Genomic DNA, 18,282 nt, shown 5'->3' on the forward strand with positions numbered 1-18,282 from the left:
TCAAGGTAATTTCAGGTGAGAAGCTATTATCCTTTATCGATTCCCCTCGAAGTCCAAGGAGAGATGTAGCTTAGGGGCAGGGACGTGAATTGAGCTGCAGGCTATAATCTTAGTGAGCTGACCAATTAAACCCACTTTAGTGAAGATTAAAAGAGATTTACATGAAGGAGAAACACCAAATAGAGACATTTTAGCTTGGTTACAATTGCTACCTAATGAGTTTGTAAGTGGAAAGATATTAAGTGCAGATTCATAATGGTGCATGTCAGCAGCTCTATGTTGGTCTTCTGAAAGCTATGAGGTGGCGTTCCCAATATTGTCTTTTTGTTTGAATGTCCCAACATTGGGACAGGATGTTACTTTTCTAAAAAGGGAAGAGAGGAAGGAGGGAAGGAAATCATGGTCATTTCCCAAGCACCTTGGGATGGAGGGCGACAAAGTTTATACGGAAGGGTTGATAAGAGGAGCGTTCTGTTTTTTCACATGTGGGGAAAAAGGGACAAGGGGGGAGGTCAATAAGCAAAAGGTAGATAGGGACAGTTCCCACCTGGCCACGCTTTGTTGCGATCTGATGAGAAAAAGCAATGACACAAACACACACAATACACAAACACAAACACCGCCCACATAAATAGAGTACACAAGCATATAAAGAAAGAGCAAGACAAACATTTGAAGCTGATATTACACAGGCGTGAAGATACAGAGACATTATCCAGCCTTTCAAACTTACATCGAAAAGAAGCCAAAGATAAGACACATATAGAAGCACTTAAACTAATTACCCTGTAAAAGAGCAAAGCAATAGACAGGTCTGATGAAATATTACAGTGATTATGTGCACTGCATGCGCGAATAAATCACATTTATAGCAAGAGGATGGTCATGACATGGACAGTTTTTCACTGGGAGAGAAGCCAAGATGAGAGGACACTGTTAATGAGCACAATCTACTGTATGGCTACGCTCACACTGCAGCTGAAAAAAATAAAATCTGACTTTATCCCTCGTGTGACCAAAACTGCCTGTAATAAACTGTGAACAGAAGAAAAATGGAATGGAATTTAAGAAAATGCAAGATGTGAAAAGAGCTTTCAATTATTTGCACAAGTATTTGAAGGATATTAATGAATTATTTTTGGAATTTGTTTCTATGACTTTATATTTGTTCGACATGACTATTATTGTCGACCGCGGCTGGTGGTTAATCACTCCCTCTATTGTGGTCTGTTCGAGTCGACAGCATTTTGGGGTGGGTCCAATTACCCTTAGGGTCACTCAGATCAGGTCTGTCTTTTAATTTTTATTTATTCATGCATGTCGGGCCTGAGTGGGTTTCCACAGGTCAGTTTCAAATCAGGTCCAACATTTTGGACTCATGAAGATGTCTTGCGTTTCCCTTGTCGGAAAAAACAAGCAAGCCAAACAGAGCTTTTTAAGAATGGGAATGTCAACTTCCTGCGCAGTGCCAGAAAAAGAACTAAATAAAAGAGAAGGTACAAATATGATACTTTTAAATTTGCAAATTGGACGGTTTCATTGGCAAAAAAACCCCTGATACAAGTCATGCTTAAAATGAATAAAACAACAACAGTCTGAGTGATATTCCCTGGCTTGCACGGAAAAAAAACATGATTTAGGGGGATAAATAAAATGGAGATAACTGTTTTTGCAAATGAACCCTTCATTTCAACATGAAAAATGTTTTTACGCTGTTCCCAGCAATAACAACTTCCATGTCAAAAATGAAAGGCTAGGTAGCGAGACATCCAAAAGTTTGGCCAAATTATGTTAAGCCTTTTAATTTGGAGGTAAAACTGAAAGTAATATGTAAATATGAGTTGAAGCAGGAAATCGGTCTCTAAACTGTGATGGACGGCTTGAGTTTTGCATAATATGATAATAATATTACAGTATGTCTTTGGTTTCTAGTTTTCTCTTAAAACTGATCGTTTGACTGCTCATGTTTCTTGCCTCGTCGGATCGACGAGCAGCTAACTTGGCGAGAATATTTTTTTTGAACCAACATCCAAATGAAATCCGAGTTCCAAGAAAGCAGAATTATTCTGTAAGTCTTGCAATGTGAATGTGGCCTGTTACACGCTTACATGCCATAAATGTGAGTTGACGAGGAAGATGACAGGAGACAAAATGCTGGACAGGAAGTGAACGTGGGATGAAGGGATGAGGGGGAAGGGGTTGACGGGGGACATGTAGCCTGCTGAACAGGACATTGCTATTATACTTTCAAAGTATGTGATATATGTTTATAAATGAACAGTGCATTAGTCGTTCGAAAGATACTGACAGGATGCTGAAAGCTACATCATTCTGTGCCTTTATTATACTGCAATGCGTAAAAATACAAATAATAATAAATTAATAATAAAAATAAATGCTTCATATCTACCATTCACTCGGTTTAGTAGTTATAATAGTTTTCAATTAGCGTATTTATATTTGTGTGCTTATTATGGACAGCAGCACTCAGGTCCTTTGTATCCATGAATACCTGGAACACCTTTCACTCTTATGAAAGCTTGAACCTTTGAAACTGTAGTCTCTGACAGTACAGCATGTTTCTTATTCACAGTGCTGCCACGATATGCATTATGTACATTGTTCCTGCTAACGCATATAAAATATAGCCGGTAAATGGAAAACCATTAATTGCACTTATGTAACTCAAATGCTGATAAAGCACAAACACAGTTACATAACACAAAGCAGAGTAAATGCCAGTATCTTTGATCATTGTGACTGTGGCGGTGATGATAAGAATAGCGAATAACAAAATATGACATTTGTTCAAAACACTTAGCTGAGAGAGGGAGGTTGCTGCAGACACATCTATAAACACTGCAAATGACACTGGCTAAGATGGACAGGAAGGAAAAGACACAAACAGGAAAAAAAAGAAAAACGAGCATATGGACAGACACACAGGCAGAGGGACAGGCAGCATTACCCCATAAGGCTCCTGAAAGCAATCCGAGCCAGAAAATAAAGGAAGGAAGGAAGGAAGCAAAGTGAAAGAGAAAAGACAGAGACAGAGTCAGCAACAGATAAAAAAGACAGAGAGAAGCATCAATCTACAGCTGGGAAGAAATCAAAGCGACAGAAAGCAGTACAAAGAAAAATACACAGGTAGACAAACTTTCAGCAGAGTTGATACTATATGTGAAATAGTGGTGTCTGCGAAATATCTGACAGCGCTGGTTGAAACAGAATATGTAATCACCCTGGTACTCCAGAGAGCCAGAATGCAGGTCTGTAAGCGTCAAGGGCCTCATTAACTCCCTTTATACTGTAGCTATGGATAACATGTATTTCCTATTGCCTGGAAGGTGCCAGTTGAAATCATATAACACGGACACTTAGATCTGGTCAGTTTAATATTCTATATCAGTGTGCGAGGTATAATGAACTGCAGGTAACCGCAGCAACTACTACCTCTTTTGCTACTAGTTAACATCACCGATAAAATGGACCTAACCAGCGCTCACCCATAAGGAATAGATTTCTGTCCAACTGAATACTTATTAGTATGTAGGTACTCAAGATGTAAATATGGTAAGTGTCGGGAAAAATATGCCCATTAACTATTCAAAATAGTCGTGAGGGAAGGCAAAAATGTGTAGCTGTGTGAGGTACAACATGTTGAGGCTGAAAGCTCCTGGAGCTCTTCTTTCTGGATGTGGAAAGTGGGCATAGTATAAGCATGACTATATACTGTAATATGTTCCAAGGTGTTCCAATACCCCCACCCCCACATTGTCCGTTATTTTCAAATTTCAGAGCATACGATATAGAATAGGTGGATCGAGCACAAAAACAGCAACAAGATTTTAAACTTGAAGATGTCGATACTAGACTGTGACACTAGTTGTGGTTTAAAACAACAAAAATCACGACAGGAACATTTTAATTTGTAAAATTATGATTACAACATACGATTACTTCTGCAGTGTATTGAGCTGCAAGAGTTGCAATTAGGTGCCAGCTTAGAGACTTATGTCCCCTCGTAAACCTTAAACCAGCCAAACTGTGACCAATAGGGAGGGGCTGTGGAGACTTTATGTAACAATGAAAGATAAGTTTGACATAGTTGTGTGTCTGCAAAACAACCCCAGGCAGCACAAGAGCAATTGGATGAACACATTGGCGTTGTTTGTGAAAGTCAAACACAGGCGCAGCAGCACCTAGCCTCAGGTTAGCATGCTAGCCTCATCCAGAGAAGGATACTGGAGAGAGGGTAACATCAGCTAAAAATACACTACTACTACTACTACTAATATACAATACAAAAATAATTTGTTGCGTTTTGGTCTGGTTGTATCAACCCCTGAAATACATTATATCCAGATCCCTGCTGTGATTAAATTAAATTAATTTAAAAAAAAGGAAACGTTGACTTACGAGCAGGCAAAGGCCACCAGAGCTCCGCTGACCACAATGAAGTCCAGAATGTTCCACAGGTCACGGAAATAAGCGCCAGGGTGGAGGAGCAGTCCCAAGTCAATCATCTTCAGTCACAGAGTGAATATAACAGAATCATTTTCAAAAAACCATACAAGCTGACAAGGACACTTTGTGTTTTAAGGTCTCTTCTAGAAGCTATTCTGACCTTCCTTCTTAGCTCATGAAACTCTTTAAAAGACTTGTGGTTTTAATATTTACTACCATTGATTTTTAGTGGCGCAGTACATTCATTATCTAAAGCATTTGGAAATGGGACAGAGTGTTATTACGGTTAAGAAATGCAAAACCACAAATCCAATTAGCAATGCCAGTGACATGACAGAGCTGTCCGCTGTGTGCTGCCTTTCCGGTAAACACAGATTTGGTGATTTGCAGGTTAAAAAAACAACTAGATAAAACTAAGCGAAATATGGTTAAAACACTATAATCTCAATATGAGGCTTGTCCTAATTAGACGAAAACTAGCAGTCATTGAAATGCTGTTGGAACCATAGTTATATGTAACCTAAACGTCTAAAAAAGTTTGTATTTCAAACACATAGAACCCAACCTAGAATCCTAGATGTTGTTGACCTGCACATTGCCAAAACCTTGCTTAGCTGATTTTTCAGAGCTCAAATCAAAGAGTACCTCCATTTCCACAGCCTTCTCACCTTAATCACCATCTCAAAAGTGAAGACCCCGGTAAAGACATAGTCCAGATACTTGAGAACCTGTGTAAGAAAATATCCTGTGAGATGACTGGTCAAATCCAGTGACAGATGTTTTCAGTTCAAGAAACTTTGGAAGTGTGTTTGTGTGTGTGTGAATTGACCAGTTATGCAAAACACGTTCACGTCAGAGGTCTCAAGCTCTGTCAGCTTTGAACTCTCCTGCACTAACACAGATTGACTGAACACCCACACAAATATACAACATGCAAACGCACATCTCCTCAGCTTCTCTCTGTGCTCCTGACTAGAATAAGAATTAGTCGTGCTTGTCTGACAAAATGCAAAAACTCAAGTCACATTACTCACATGGGCTAATGGGTCACGCAGGGATCAGTTTTTCCCACACATAGACTAATTTGTGGCGGTACGCCACACAATCAACACCGGCCGCCACATATTGCGTTTCATTATTCATTAATTTATTTTTTAACGCTATTTAAAATACTCAGCGTATTCGTTCCGCTGCATTTCCTTTCCCTGCTCTCCTCCGTCTCTCTGTCACTCACGCGTCTCTCTCACATAGGCTACACACAGCGTTTGTCTCCATGAAAACGAGAGAAGACGGCTGGAAAAATTCACAAGTTCACGAAAGGTTGGTATCTCGTGAACACCTTTACACAATCACACATTAAAAATACAATGAATACAATGTTGTCAGTGTGTTAATGTTAGAGTCCCGACCCGACTCTTAGCAAACAAGCGATTGCGCCTGCTTTAGAAAGTTAACTAGTCGCAAGTTTGCGGTAAAATGCAGTTGGGTTGTCAAGGTCAAAACACTATATGTAGCAGCTGTGAATCAAATAAACTTATTATAAATAATGTTATGTCATTTTTCTTTACACTGAATGTTTGCTGCTTCAATCCAGATGAGTATTGAAAAGTATTTTCCGTGACTGAAAAAAGGCACATGTTGAGGATGAGGACCAGCCTGAACCGGAGGTATCAGTCTGAAACGGAGCTCAACAGTCCGACCAGTGGAATTAGTTATGCTATTAATTTGTTTACAATATTTTCAGGCTTCACCAGTGCTGCTCAAGCAGAAAGACAGGGTCAGGGAGAGAAAGAGACAGATTTATTAGGCAATGAAGAAAGAGTAGGCGAGGAAGACAGCCTCCAACAGCGTGTCCTCCTCAGTTTTTGATACTTGATTGCGACCCCCCGCGCACCAAAAATTGCTTTCTAATCTGTGGGAAACACTGGGGATATACATGTAATACATTGTATATAAAGAGAATAGAAACATTTTGCCAAACTGGATGTGCGCCAAGTCAGTGTGACAACATTTGTCGAAGAAAATTAATTTTGAAAAGCCTCTTTTTGTGCCTTCTACCTCAATATGGGCAAACCGTTGAGCCCTGTTAGGAAGGACTTAATCAGTTTGAATGAATCAGCCAGTCAGCCCAAATGAGATGTGTGTGTTTGTGTATCCTCATGCTCTTGTGTAAGCGTCTGACAGCCAGTGTGTTTGTTGTGTACTTCCAGACTTCCAGTTTACTTATTATGTCTAGATGTCAGTCTGACTCACGTTGTTTCGCGGTGCATTGGCTTGCACGGGGTCCTCGGCTGCCAGAGCGATGCTGCTCATGGTAATGACCATCAGGATGCACATTTCAAAATAGCGTAGGTTGACCATGTAGTGACACAGCCGCCGTACCCTGCAAGACCACACATGTATAAATAAACACACACAAATTTAAAAATACAAACGGGGTAGTGACAGCTCACTAGGTGACGTCCTCCCAGGTGACGTCCCTCCATAAGAGGTTCACGCATATCCCTCCTTGTCAAAACAATGCACAAAAGTAGACTTAGGGGTACCACGGGACTCAGAATCATCATTGACAACATCAAAGGTAGGAAATGTATCTCACCTTCGTTTGAAAGTACACTGCTTGAATCTGTGATTTAATTCTTTCAGTCCCAATCATGAGCTCATGATGATATGTGGGTTTGGAATTTAGATCGACTGGTAAATTAAGTTCAATGTTCTTCTTCTTCTCAGCTCCTCGGATACTAATTCACTTGGGGCACCAACCCTTCATTTTACAGCAGAGTACCATGGCCTCAGATTTCAGGTGCTGGCACTCTTCCCAACAGCTTCACACTACAAACCACCCCAGTGTGCGCTGGAGGCCATGGTCTGAGGCCAACGGAACTACATCATCAGCAGAAAGGAGAACCACTGTAGGCTAGAGTTTAGATTCTCTGCCCGAGCCCGAGCCCGATATTTTACGCCACTATGATTGGGCCCGGCCGGGCCAGGCCCTTGATCAAGCATTTGTGCTTTTTTAATCATTACTTTATTAGCCTTCGGTGGGGAGCAAGTTATGCCTCTCCGGCTGCTCCCGTAGTTCTGGGTGTAGGCTATGTCCTGCACTGACTTGAGTGTGAGGTTAACTGTGCTACATCGTGTCTCCCCCATCTACAGCACTGTTGTCGGCCAGTGCGTCAGCATGCAGACCGTGGCGAAGGACAGTATTAATTAGGTGATTAAGACAAGAAAGTCTCCTATACGGTTCCAGGGCTTTGATTATGTTGCTGCCTTGATCTGTTACCCACACTATTCAGCTGAGGGAGCTAGAGCTTTTTTTTTTTAACGTTTCTTCATTCGGATCCATTTGCAATCCATTCCATTCAGAATAAACAAAACAGCGCAGTTTACATGCTTAGTCCTTGTTGCATTAACGGTATTTATTAAGATAATTCTAAACATTTCTGTAGTTCAAACAACTCGGAATTGTAGTTGAGAACGTCAGTTATAACGGCCACTTGGAAGAAAAAGAGGAGACACCAAAACAATTGCTGCAGAACGCAGGCTCTCCGCTCCTAATCTCAGCTGGTGTGAACAGACAGATTGGATAACATGGGCGCCAAAATGAAAATGGCTCTGCTTCACAGCGCTTCCGGGTCCAGTGTATCCCTGGCATCAGCTTTACTTCCCAAGATTTGCACACACAGAACTAACAATATGAATATGAATATAGCGATCACGCTACAAAGTAATCTAACAGGATGTATGTATATTTGATGGCTGCAATCGGTCTGAAGGCCTTCCTCTCTGAGAGATGCTAGAAAAGACTATCTTGTTTTCCAGGGAAAACATCAACACACATTTGGTCAGCCGGAGTCTTATGAGTGTCACAACACCTATCTCCGGAAAATAGGAGAGTCCAGCCCCTGTCAGGACTTCTTTTTTCCTCCGTCAATATTATTGATTTTTGTACATTATGTAGGTATGTCTGATATACTTCCTGTGGAAATGAGGATGAATTGATGTTCACCACTGGGGATGCAGAAATAAGCAGAACATTTAATGTATAATATATGGCTCTTAGTTTCAAGTATCGTTTTAAAAAGGTGGGTGAATGAAATCATTTTGGGCAGAAAAATAATGGCCTACATCTACATGAATTCTCCATGTGCTGTTTGTTAGTTTTTTCCATCTTACACGGTAAAACCCTAATGTGTGGGATGTATGAACTTTCTGTCCTAATTTAACACAAACTATCAATTTTATTTCATGTCACTCCTCACAGTCACCTCGCAGCCATGACTTACGGGTTTGTTTGCCCGAAGATGAACATGGAGCTGTAGGGAAGGATCTGCCGAGGCCCATTAGCTGCCTCCTCCTCCTCCAGGTCTTTCTTCTCATCACTGAGTTGGAAGTTGTCGCAGTCGATATTGTTCACTGGTGTGGAAAAATAAACACATTCATTAGCTCAAAGAAGCACAAACATTAGTAAAAACTGAGGTTGGATTCAAAATGCAGGCTCTGGTCTATATAGTTCTTTTATGATTGCATTTTCTTCCTGCATCCATACAAATGTTTTAAAAAATACAATAGATTAATTAAATTAAATAATAATAAATTAGACATTTCTCTTATGATGGTGGTTGCAGTGTCAAGACTAAGCATGACAAATATGAAAATCTTGGTTAATCATACAAACTACTTACTAAAACAACTCATTTCTTGAGTAAAAATTAGGCCACCGTTGTGTACAGCAGTCATCATGAACAGCTATAATATTTTTAAACTAGTGGCATTAGTTAACGTTCACGTTTGTCTTTAGAAATGGGCATAGTTAAAGATGCAGTAGGTAAGACTTATAAAACTAACTTTCTGTCATATTTGCTGAAACTGACCCTATGTTCCAGTAGAACTACATGAAGCAGGTCATTTAGCCTGTAGTGCAATTTGCAAAAATCCACCGCTCCCTGTTCAGATGCACCAATCAGGGCCGGGGGTGTCTAACTGCGTATCAATCACTGCTCATGCACACGCATTAATTCTCCCTTGTGGGGAGAGGGACTGAGAAGTGGTCGATGTTAAAATTTTCTGGATAAGTCCTGGATCTTCACAATCCTAGCTACAGCACCTTTACATTTGTATTCTTTTTTTAGATTACAAAAGTAATCATTATTAGTAAGCATTATTAGAAAACTTTAGCATGCTAACACACTAAGCTAAAATGGTGAACAACATGAACATGGCAAACATTATACCTGCTGCTTAGCATCGGCATGTTAGCATTGTCACTGTGAGCATGTTAGCATGCTGATATTAGCATTTACCTCAAAGCATTGCTGTGCCAAAGTACAGCGTCACAGAGCCACTAGCATGGATGTTAGTCTTGTTTATCAGTTAATTACATTGTTCTTAATTTGGCTCATTCGGACATGACCCCTATTGTTTATGATAACATTTTACTCATTAATTTCTTTGCTGAGATCTGGAGCTGTGGTGAAATTCTTAATTAGCCTTAATTACCCTTAATGACTGTGCTGTAAAGTGATGAATAATGAAAAAAAAGTCTTAAAATGTTTTAATCATACAGTATAACTGATACAACGATGTCCAAAAACTTCAAAAAGCAAAACTTTCCTTCAACCTTCCCAACCCTTCCTCAATTGATGTGTGTACTCACTGGGTATGATGGTGGTTTCTCCAGGCGGGGCAGTGATGGTGACAGGGATGTGGATGGCGTTGCTGTTGAGGCCGGCCTGGCTGGCCCTGGTGGAGTTCTTCTGGTTGTCAGCATCCTCTTGCTTTTCTCCAAGACTCAGGCTACTCCGCATTAGCTGCTGAGGACTGGAGGCGAGGCCGTCCTCCTCAGCATCTGAATGCCTCTCCCTGAGGAAAGAGATGTGTATGTTATCACAGGCATCATTGTACGCTGCTCTCAGGGTGCTTCATTTGCCAGCGTTTTTGGCCAAATGAGATCCATATGAGAGCGTTTTTCTGTCCTCCTGGGAAACAGACCACAATTTATCTGACAGCAGACTAGAAGTAGGTGTGTACTGCTATCCAAACACAAGTTATATGGTGTTTATGTATAGAGATAAACTGATGCAAATAATAAATCATTCTTACTTCTTCTTACACAGTGTCTTGGAATATAAAATGAAAGTCTAAAAAAACCCACTGGAGAATAAATTAAGCTCAGTCAGACACATAACAGGCCAATCAGAGAGCTGTAGCGAGTGTTTAGATGTTATGACATGCCGCTGTACTCCATGAACTAATCTTCAAAACAGGCAAAGAATATATCAAATAAAATGAAGCAAGACTTTGCAACTGCAGGCCCGTTTTCTAACCTCAAATGTATTACTCACTATAAAGCTGCATTGAGGGGAGCTTCAGATTCAGCTGATAATTTTCTATCACAACGAGCGATCCCATTTAGCGATTTACATTGCCATTCTATATATTGTAAAACTATTGCGTATATATATAGCTTTAAAGAGACACGTCAATTATCTATTATACAGCTAACTTGAAATGAGGTGTGTCTCTAGCTAATTTACCCATTGCCCTGCCACACCACAACAACAATGCACAAAGCTTTACAAGCCAAGCAACACAACAGCAATAAAGTTGCTATGTAAAATGTCAAAAGTAAAACACACAAACCAAGTTGTTAATGAAAGGACAGTGTTTTCCTTTAAATCAACTCTATTGTATATAGTTTATAGTAACTGTGAATAGTTGAATATATAGGATAACAGTAGGCCTGCACGATATTGGAAAAAACTGACATTGCGATATTTATTTTTTTACTGCGATATATATTGCGATATGAAAAAAAGACACATTTTTACAAGACGACATAAATAGCTCTATTTGGAAATAATAAATCATTCTCAACTACTACATCTACATAAAAAATAAAAAAGGAACTTTTCTAATGTGAACCATTCTTTGTTGAACTTTAATTCTTTACAAAAACCAAAGCAAGTAAGCGCTGTGACTACTCTTCTGAAGAGATTTTGGAGAGGGACATTAGGAAGAAATACACTGGTTGATTGACATGACACCATTGTATTCATATAATACGATCAATCCAGGCTAAAGTGAACGATATTAATAATGCATGCATGTTGCTTCCTCTAAATGTCAGGTTGTGGTCGACTAGCGGGGCCTGCTTTGGTTGTTTGATAAATTGATCAACATTGATTGTGTTTGGTGGTTGGCTGTGCATGCAGAGCCTGCATGTCACGCACTAGCAACAAACTGTATCCAAGAACACTTAAATCAGTGTAAATGACGTTATATCAGACACAGACTGCTGTTAGATTAGTGTTAGGTTTCCAGCGTCGCGGCTCTGAACCTTAATGTTAGTTGGGACAGACGCCTTGTTTCTTTAGGCTAACTTTATTAGCTTTAGCCTGGCTGGTAGCAGCTTTCTGTGGTGAAAAATGGCCGGGAGATGTCGTGATTACGTTGCATTAATCAGGTGATTTAGATTTAGTCTTTGCAGCGTACATAAAAAACTGACTACTATAGCTTCACTACCCATGGGAAAGCATGTGCATCACTGTGTCAGTGGCAGCTGCCGCTTACGGTACTTTTCTACACACGGGAGAGCCTCACTTCCCATTACAAACCCCGTCGGACTAACGTTACGTCACACCTGTCTGACCACCTGTCTTAAAGGGGAAGGGTCGGCTGGTAACAATCATGTAAAAGGAGGACGGTGAAAGTTTACTGTTCTATCAAGCAACAAAAACATTTTAGCGTCAACATCGCAACGTCCTGTGATGTGACTATCGTGCACGCGCACATCGCAATGTAGACGATGAAACTAAATATTGTGCAGCCCTAGACAACAGTCAGAATATAGTAAGGCTGTAGTATAGTCACCAACAACATCAGACATACAAACAAACCATCCAAAACATTGATACAAAGTAACATCTGCAGTCTTACCTGTGGCCTTTGGTTCCATTCTTGTTCCTCTTACAGTCGTCTCCATCCAGTGTAGACTGAGCTCTGACCATACGAGAGCAGCGCCCCTTCCTCTCTCCATTACTATCTCCTCCTCCTCCCCCCTTCCCTCTGCGCTCTCCCTGCGCACCGTTCCCTATCATCCCGTTTCCCTCTTTTGGTGGACGATGGGAGTGATGGTGGCGGTGCCCTCTTTCTTCTCCTCCTCGGAAGTCATTGACCTCCTCCTCAGGGGAGCCGGCCTGGTGATGGAGCCTGTGTCCCTGCCCTCCATCGCGGCTGTGGCTACTCTCCCCTCTCCTCTCTCTTATCTGGGCACTGTCTGTGTTGTGGTCTCTGCTCCGGCTGTGATGGGCGTGGGGCCTCCCTCCTCGGCCATCGCCTCCCTCCCTGCTCTCCCCGTTCCTGTCGCGGTGCCTGTGATGCTTCCTGGAGTGCGTGTGGAAGTTGTCACCCGTCGAGTCCTGCCGGGGATCCCCTGCCTCATCCCGTCCTCCTTCAGGAGACCTGCTGGGTTTGTCGCCGTTCTTGGCCTCCACCACGAGCGGCCGGTCCAGGTGAGTCTTCATGTCAGGGTGCAGGTGGAGGGCGGAGGACATCTGGAGGCGCTCCTCAGGGTCCAGCTCGTTGAACAAAGCCTCGCTGCTCGCCCTCATGTTGTGTCTCCTCAGCTGGTTGGTCCTCTGCTCCCACACTGACATGGCCTTTGCTGACCGCTGCTGCTCCTTACTGCAAACAGGAATCAAACCCACAGAAAGCGATCATGGGAGAAGGAAAAACAATGACGTACAAACATTTTTTTACTTTGAGTTCTTTTTCGTATGGGTGAACATCACCATCCACAGTTTCATCCATAGCCACCACAATCATCCATAATCTAATCTCTAATTCTACTCATCAAGTCCCTAATTAGGAAAAGTAAGTAATAAGGAACCAGACACGAGGTGGTCTATGGATGTGTCAGCACAAATGTCCACCATGGTAAAGCTTTCACTTATCATGCTTGAGGGTTATACAGTATGAAGAAAGTAGTTTACATCCTCCATAACAAAATATGATTATTTGTAATTTCCCGACACCTAAGCTGGTAAAATGTATCTATTGCTAAGGGTTGTTACATGCTTTTGTCATGACATGATCTGATAGATGGGGAAAAGGCAAAGGACAAATCATCTCGACAGTATTTTCACACATGCTTTACAAGGTTTTCCTATGACTCATACAAACAAACTGAATGCAGAGCAAGCTTTCCATGGACTAAAACAGATGCATATACTATTTTATATACTTAAGGAAACCACATTTTGTTGAAATTAAAAGATTGATCTAACGAAAGTTTCTTTCAATACTTGATTCAAAGTATAAAATGATGATGATCAGAGGTGAGTCTTTGAAACCAAACAGTCTAATTCGTCCTTCCGAAACACTCCTCAAACTGCCCATGCTGCCCTACTGATTAAAAAAATTATTTAAAACTTGTGGAACATGTTCAATGTCCAGAACAGCAACCAATAACTCTTTAATGTAGCTTACATATGGGCATGTGAGTGTTGTATGTAGATAAACTTTAAAAAGTGTGAACCTATCCTTTAATAGGTCCACCATATCCCATGACCATCCTTATTACAGTACTTTATCATTTAGAGAAGGTGTTAATAAGGTAGCTAATCGTTAAAATGTCAATTGTCAACAACAACAAAAAAAAGTGTCGGAACAAACTAAAACCAAGGCTGTGTGACAAAGGATATGCCGGCAAAAATGAAAGCTACTATATGTCTGTATTTTCCAAAAACAAAGTCAGAAAAAAAGGCAGCACTCCAGAGTACGAAAACAGCAAAAGAATCTCATCATGTGTCGGGTAAAATGATGTACAATCAAAAGGCTGACAAATCTGCTCTCGTGTTTGGGCATGAAGCCTTCATCAGAGCCTATAGCTACTACAGTATGACTGTCGGAAAATCAACATATTATTACTGACTTGGCCACATTCTTTAGGTACAGGAAATCCACTGTGCTTTAAAGAGACAGCCTGATCTCAGAGAACCACCACATTACATACTGGTGGCGAGGAATGTGTTAAATTTACATGCCGGCACCACGGAAGCAATGCCAATGGAAAGTCAATTCGGATCCTTTTGTCAAGGTGGGCACTGGGCACACGTATTACCTGGATGAACACAGTCTGTCTACATAGTCTGCGTCTGGAAGCAGACGTGGTGGATGGGAGGGATGTGTCAAACAAACATGGACTTTCAACTGCTGTTTGTGTCCCGTGTGACAAAAAGTCAATGCTGACTTTTAAAAAAAAACATGTAACGTACTTAACTTGCATACATAACCTACTTATTTGAGCCCAAACCATGATCCTTTCCTAACCTAAACAAGTTGTCGTGTTGCCTAAACATAAATTGTTTCTGTGGTGCCGGCAGGTAAGATTGTTTATGTCAACACATCTCTATTATTTTGGCTTTACAGCAGCTGTCAAAAGTTGGAATTGCCTGACATGTCATGTGGCAAACCTTGCTAATCTGGCATGCAAGAAAACTGAAAAATAATTTTTCAAATTCTGTTTGACTAAGGTCATGTGTAAATGGGGCAGGCATGACCAACATGCTATGGGTGATGGTTATTGCCGACATGTATCGTCTTTAACAAGCGGATTCCTGATTGGAGAAGAATATGGTGAGAGATCACACTAAATGGTTGAAAAATGTCCTTTTCTGAACATGAGTTTTTCTAAAGACATCATAAACCATCAATCATTTGATGTGTCCTCATTTCCATCTATCATATATGAAGGCATTGCATACTGTGTCTGCGCAGTATGACTCATTTACATAAGGCTTTATGGGTTAGTTAAGTTTGTTCCATCTGGTCACCTGTACCTCAAGATTCGCCGGGCGGGGGAGGAGTAGACAGAATAACTCCTAAAAGACAGACAGAAGACACAGAGAACACAGGACAGGTATCCACAGACAGGTGAGCTACGGACATACAGGTAGTGTTTAAATGTTCACAGAAAGGAAAGTGAGGGATGTAAAACTGAGGGGATAAGCATTATTTTGTGAGATATATTACCTAAGAAAGCACATGCACACACTGAGAAAAGCAATGTCAAAGAAATGATAGTCCCTTCTAGTAATGCATTTGTGTTATCTCAAACAGGTGAGGTGTTAAATAAGCGTCTCTGGCCTTCCTTTAATCGATTGAGACAACAGATTGCCCGACAGGAGAGCAAACTTACAGCTGGAGGTTGCGTTTAATTGTGGCCGCGGCTCATATTGTCTTTGTAAAGGGATGTCTTGGGGACTGCGATAACAAACAGACTGGAAATGTCAAACTGCCTGCGGTGATGGCAACGCTCAGAGAAATTAAACATTTATACACAAATTATTCACATCAGAGAGCACAGAGCAGAAGATGAATTACTGTAGGCGCAGACACAGAGGAGCTGCAACCATCAACAAAGTGTACACAGTGGTTGGTTAAGACCAGAGTGTGTTGTAAGGACGCCCAGACTGGCCTCATATAGATTGTTTTTGTTCCATTTCATGTAATGCTTTTCTACTCTGTGAGGCACTTTGTGATAGCTTTTTTTTCTTTTTTTCATAAGAATCATAAATACATTTCACTTTACCAGTAATGAAGACATTTAGTCTTTTGGAGGAGAGACAAGGGGAGGAGAGGAGAGGAAAGGAGAGGTAACAAGGAAAGGAGAGGAAAAAGGAGAAGAAAAGAGGGGACAGGAAACATGCAGGAAAAAGGAAAGGAAGAAGAAACAAAGAAAGTGGAGGGGAGAGGAGAAGAGAGGGAAGAAGAGAAGACAAGGAGAGTAAACAAGTAAAAGAGAGGACAGAAGATAATGAAGAAAAAGCGCAGGTGATAACCAGAAAAAAGAGGAGACAAGAACAGTTATGGAATGGGAGATGAGAGGAGGAGACAAGGAGAGGAAATGAGAAGAAACAAGGAGAAGAGACAAGGGGAAGAGAGGAGAGCAGCCGAGGAAAGGAGAGGGGAGTAGGGGAGAGGAGACAAAGGAGGAGAGATGACGAGGAGGAGAATATTGTAACAGAGAGTGATAACTCACGCTGACTGAATGCTGTTGATGGACGACCTGCGAGAGTGTGCATCTCGATTTTGCTTTACAAAACTGTACATGCAGAACAAAAACAAAAGAAAAATGAGACACAAATCTGAAGGGGACAGGTGGACTGTCAGTTTGTCTGTCCACCTGTTCCCTTTTGTCTTACAATAAAGGACTAAACTGTGCAACTACGTTAAAAACACAACAGCAACAAAAGCGTGTTACTCAGCATAATGAGGACACAAAACTGAAATTGAAAATAGTTCAGGAGTTTCTAAAAGCAGTTCAGGAGTTTCATTCCAAAAAAAACAAAAGCACAGGTTACTACTATTGAAATTATCTTTTACAGTAAAAATGTTAGAGTTTTACATACATTTAGATTGTAAAATCCCTTCTAATGAGGGGTTTAAAAAAAAGGCTAAAGTCATTTTGTAATGAAACCCTGTCCTTGAAACAGCACTTAATTGCTTCTTTATTCTTAGAACACTGAATGTAATGCACAAGATCACATAATAACAGTAACGTTAATGACAGTGAAAAAGGGAAAGATATGAAGTTAGCTAGTCTGAATCAACAGATGTACATTGCTGGGATAAAGCCTGACATCTCGCTTGTCAGATGTCCCTCCCCTTCCGTTCCGCTATCTCCACTATCTATTTTGCAACGGCATCCAGTTGTGACTGGTTTAAAGAAATACAGACAAGCCAGAGCCTTTTCCCCCTATGCCATAATAGATAAGCAGTGTAGCCACACCATACTCCAGCACTGACACAGCACTGTGGAGATGGGTCTGGCAATGTGTGACTAGAAGTTAGCTAACCAGTGATTTAGCTACAGAGCTGGATTGGGTCGCATCATAAGATTGAATAGCTAGTCCCTCCTACTCTAAATTCTTTGTGACTACTAACTAGTTTCAAACTAGTGATTCGCTAAATCAGGTTGCACTATAAAATTGTAAGAAATGCCTTAATAGCTAACGTTAGTAACGTTAAAGACTTTAGGAATGTGTACAGCAAATCGTTTACTAGCTCTGTCCAAGAGCAATTAACTAGCTAGCTATATAACGTTATGTAAACAGGAAGTCAGTGTAGCATCACAAGCTAGCATAACTTCCAAAAATTAAATTTTTACATGCACAAATTATATATCAGTGTAAATGTACGTTACGTATTACTCTGTTTTATTTGTGTCTGCCTAGCTACGTGTAGAAATAAGTGTGTTTCAGAGTAATTAACGTTAGTATTCATACAGTTTAGCTAGCTAGCTAGCTAGCTAAGTGGAAAATGTTTTCCAACTATGTAAGGTTAACGTTAGCTATGTGACATTAACGTTATGTCAACTAACTTAACTTTACCCTTAGCATATCGTTTTGTGATTTGATGTATGTTTTATTATTTTTGTAAAATGGAATAAAAAAAGTAAAGTTTTAAATTATCATTAAACAGAATTTGGACTGTATTCCTTATTACCTCTTTTAATCTTCACTCTTAACTGGTCACGTGTTAGTAAGCTAACGTTAACATTAGCTAACATTAGCTAATGTTAGTATTATCAGTTGGTTCAGTTAGCTAACGACATTACACAACAGTTAACATTACAGCTGGCAGTAATTGGGAGTAATTAGTAACAACTAATAATTAATACATTTTGTTATGTGTAAACCTCCACTTTATAAACACTACGTCAGCTCCTAAACATTGTGCACACTCTAACTAACACTATTTCTTCTCTTAAAGTGCTCATATTATGCTCATTTTCAGGTTCATAATTGTATT

At 40.5% G+C, this 18,282-nt stretch overlaps 1 protein-coding gene across 3 annotated transcripts in view; it reads right to left on the reverse strand.

The window, feature by feature from the left end:
* Window positions 1–18,282, reverse strand: part of cacna1bb (calcium channel, voltage-dependent, N type, alpha 1B subunit, b) — a 209,735-nt gene that overhangs the window by 60,830 nt on the left and 130,623 nt on the right. For 2 of the 3 annotated variants that reach the window (XM_078270681.1, XM_078270680.1), the window contains exons 21-28: window positions 16,511–16,573; window positions 15,309–15,350; window positions 12,406–13,152; window positions 10,124–10,329; window positions 8,754–8,883; window positions 6,721–6,850; window positions 5,136–5,195; window positions 4,420–4,526 (exon numbers count right to left, since the gene is read on the reverse strand). In XM_078270681.1, the coding sequence (XP_078126807.1) occupies window positions 4,420–4,526; window positions 5,136–5,195; window positions 6,721–6,850; window positions 8,754–8,883; window positions 10,124–10,329; window positions 12,406–13,152; window positions 15,309–15,350; window positions 16,511–16,573 (1,485 nt within the window). The remainder of the gene's footprint in view (window positions 1–4,419; window positions 4,527–5,135; window positions 5,196–6,720; window positions 6,851–8,753; window positions 8,884–10,123; window positions 10,330–12,405; window positions 13,153–15,308; window positions 15,351–16,510; window positions 16,574–18,282) is intronic. The other variant, XM_078270682.1, reaches the window with a different exon arrangement.

This window comes from Sander vitreus, chromosome 16 (genome assembly GCF_031162955.1).
Source record: "Sander vitreus isolate 19-12246 chromosome 16, sanVit1, whole genome shotgun sequence".
Taxonomy (NCBI): domain Eukaryota; kingdom Metazoa; phylum Chordata; class Actinopteri; order Perciformes; family Percidae; genus Sander; species Sander vitreus.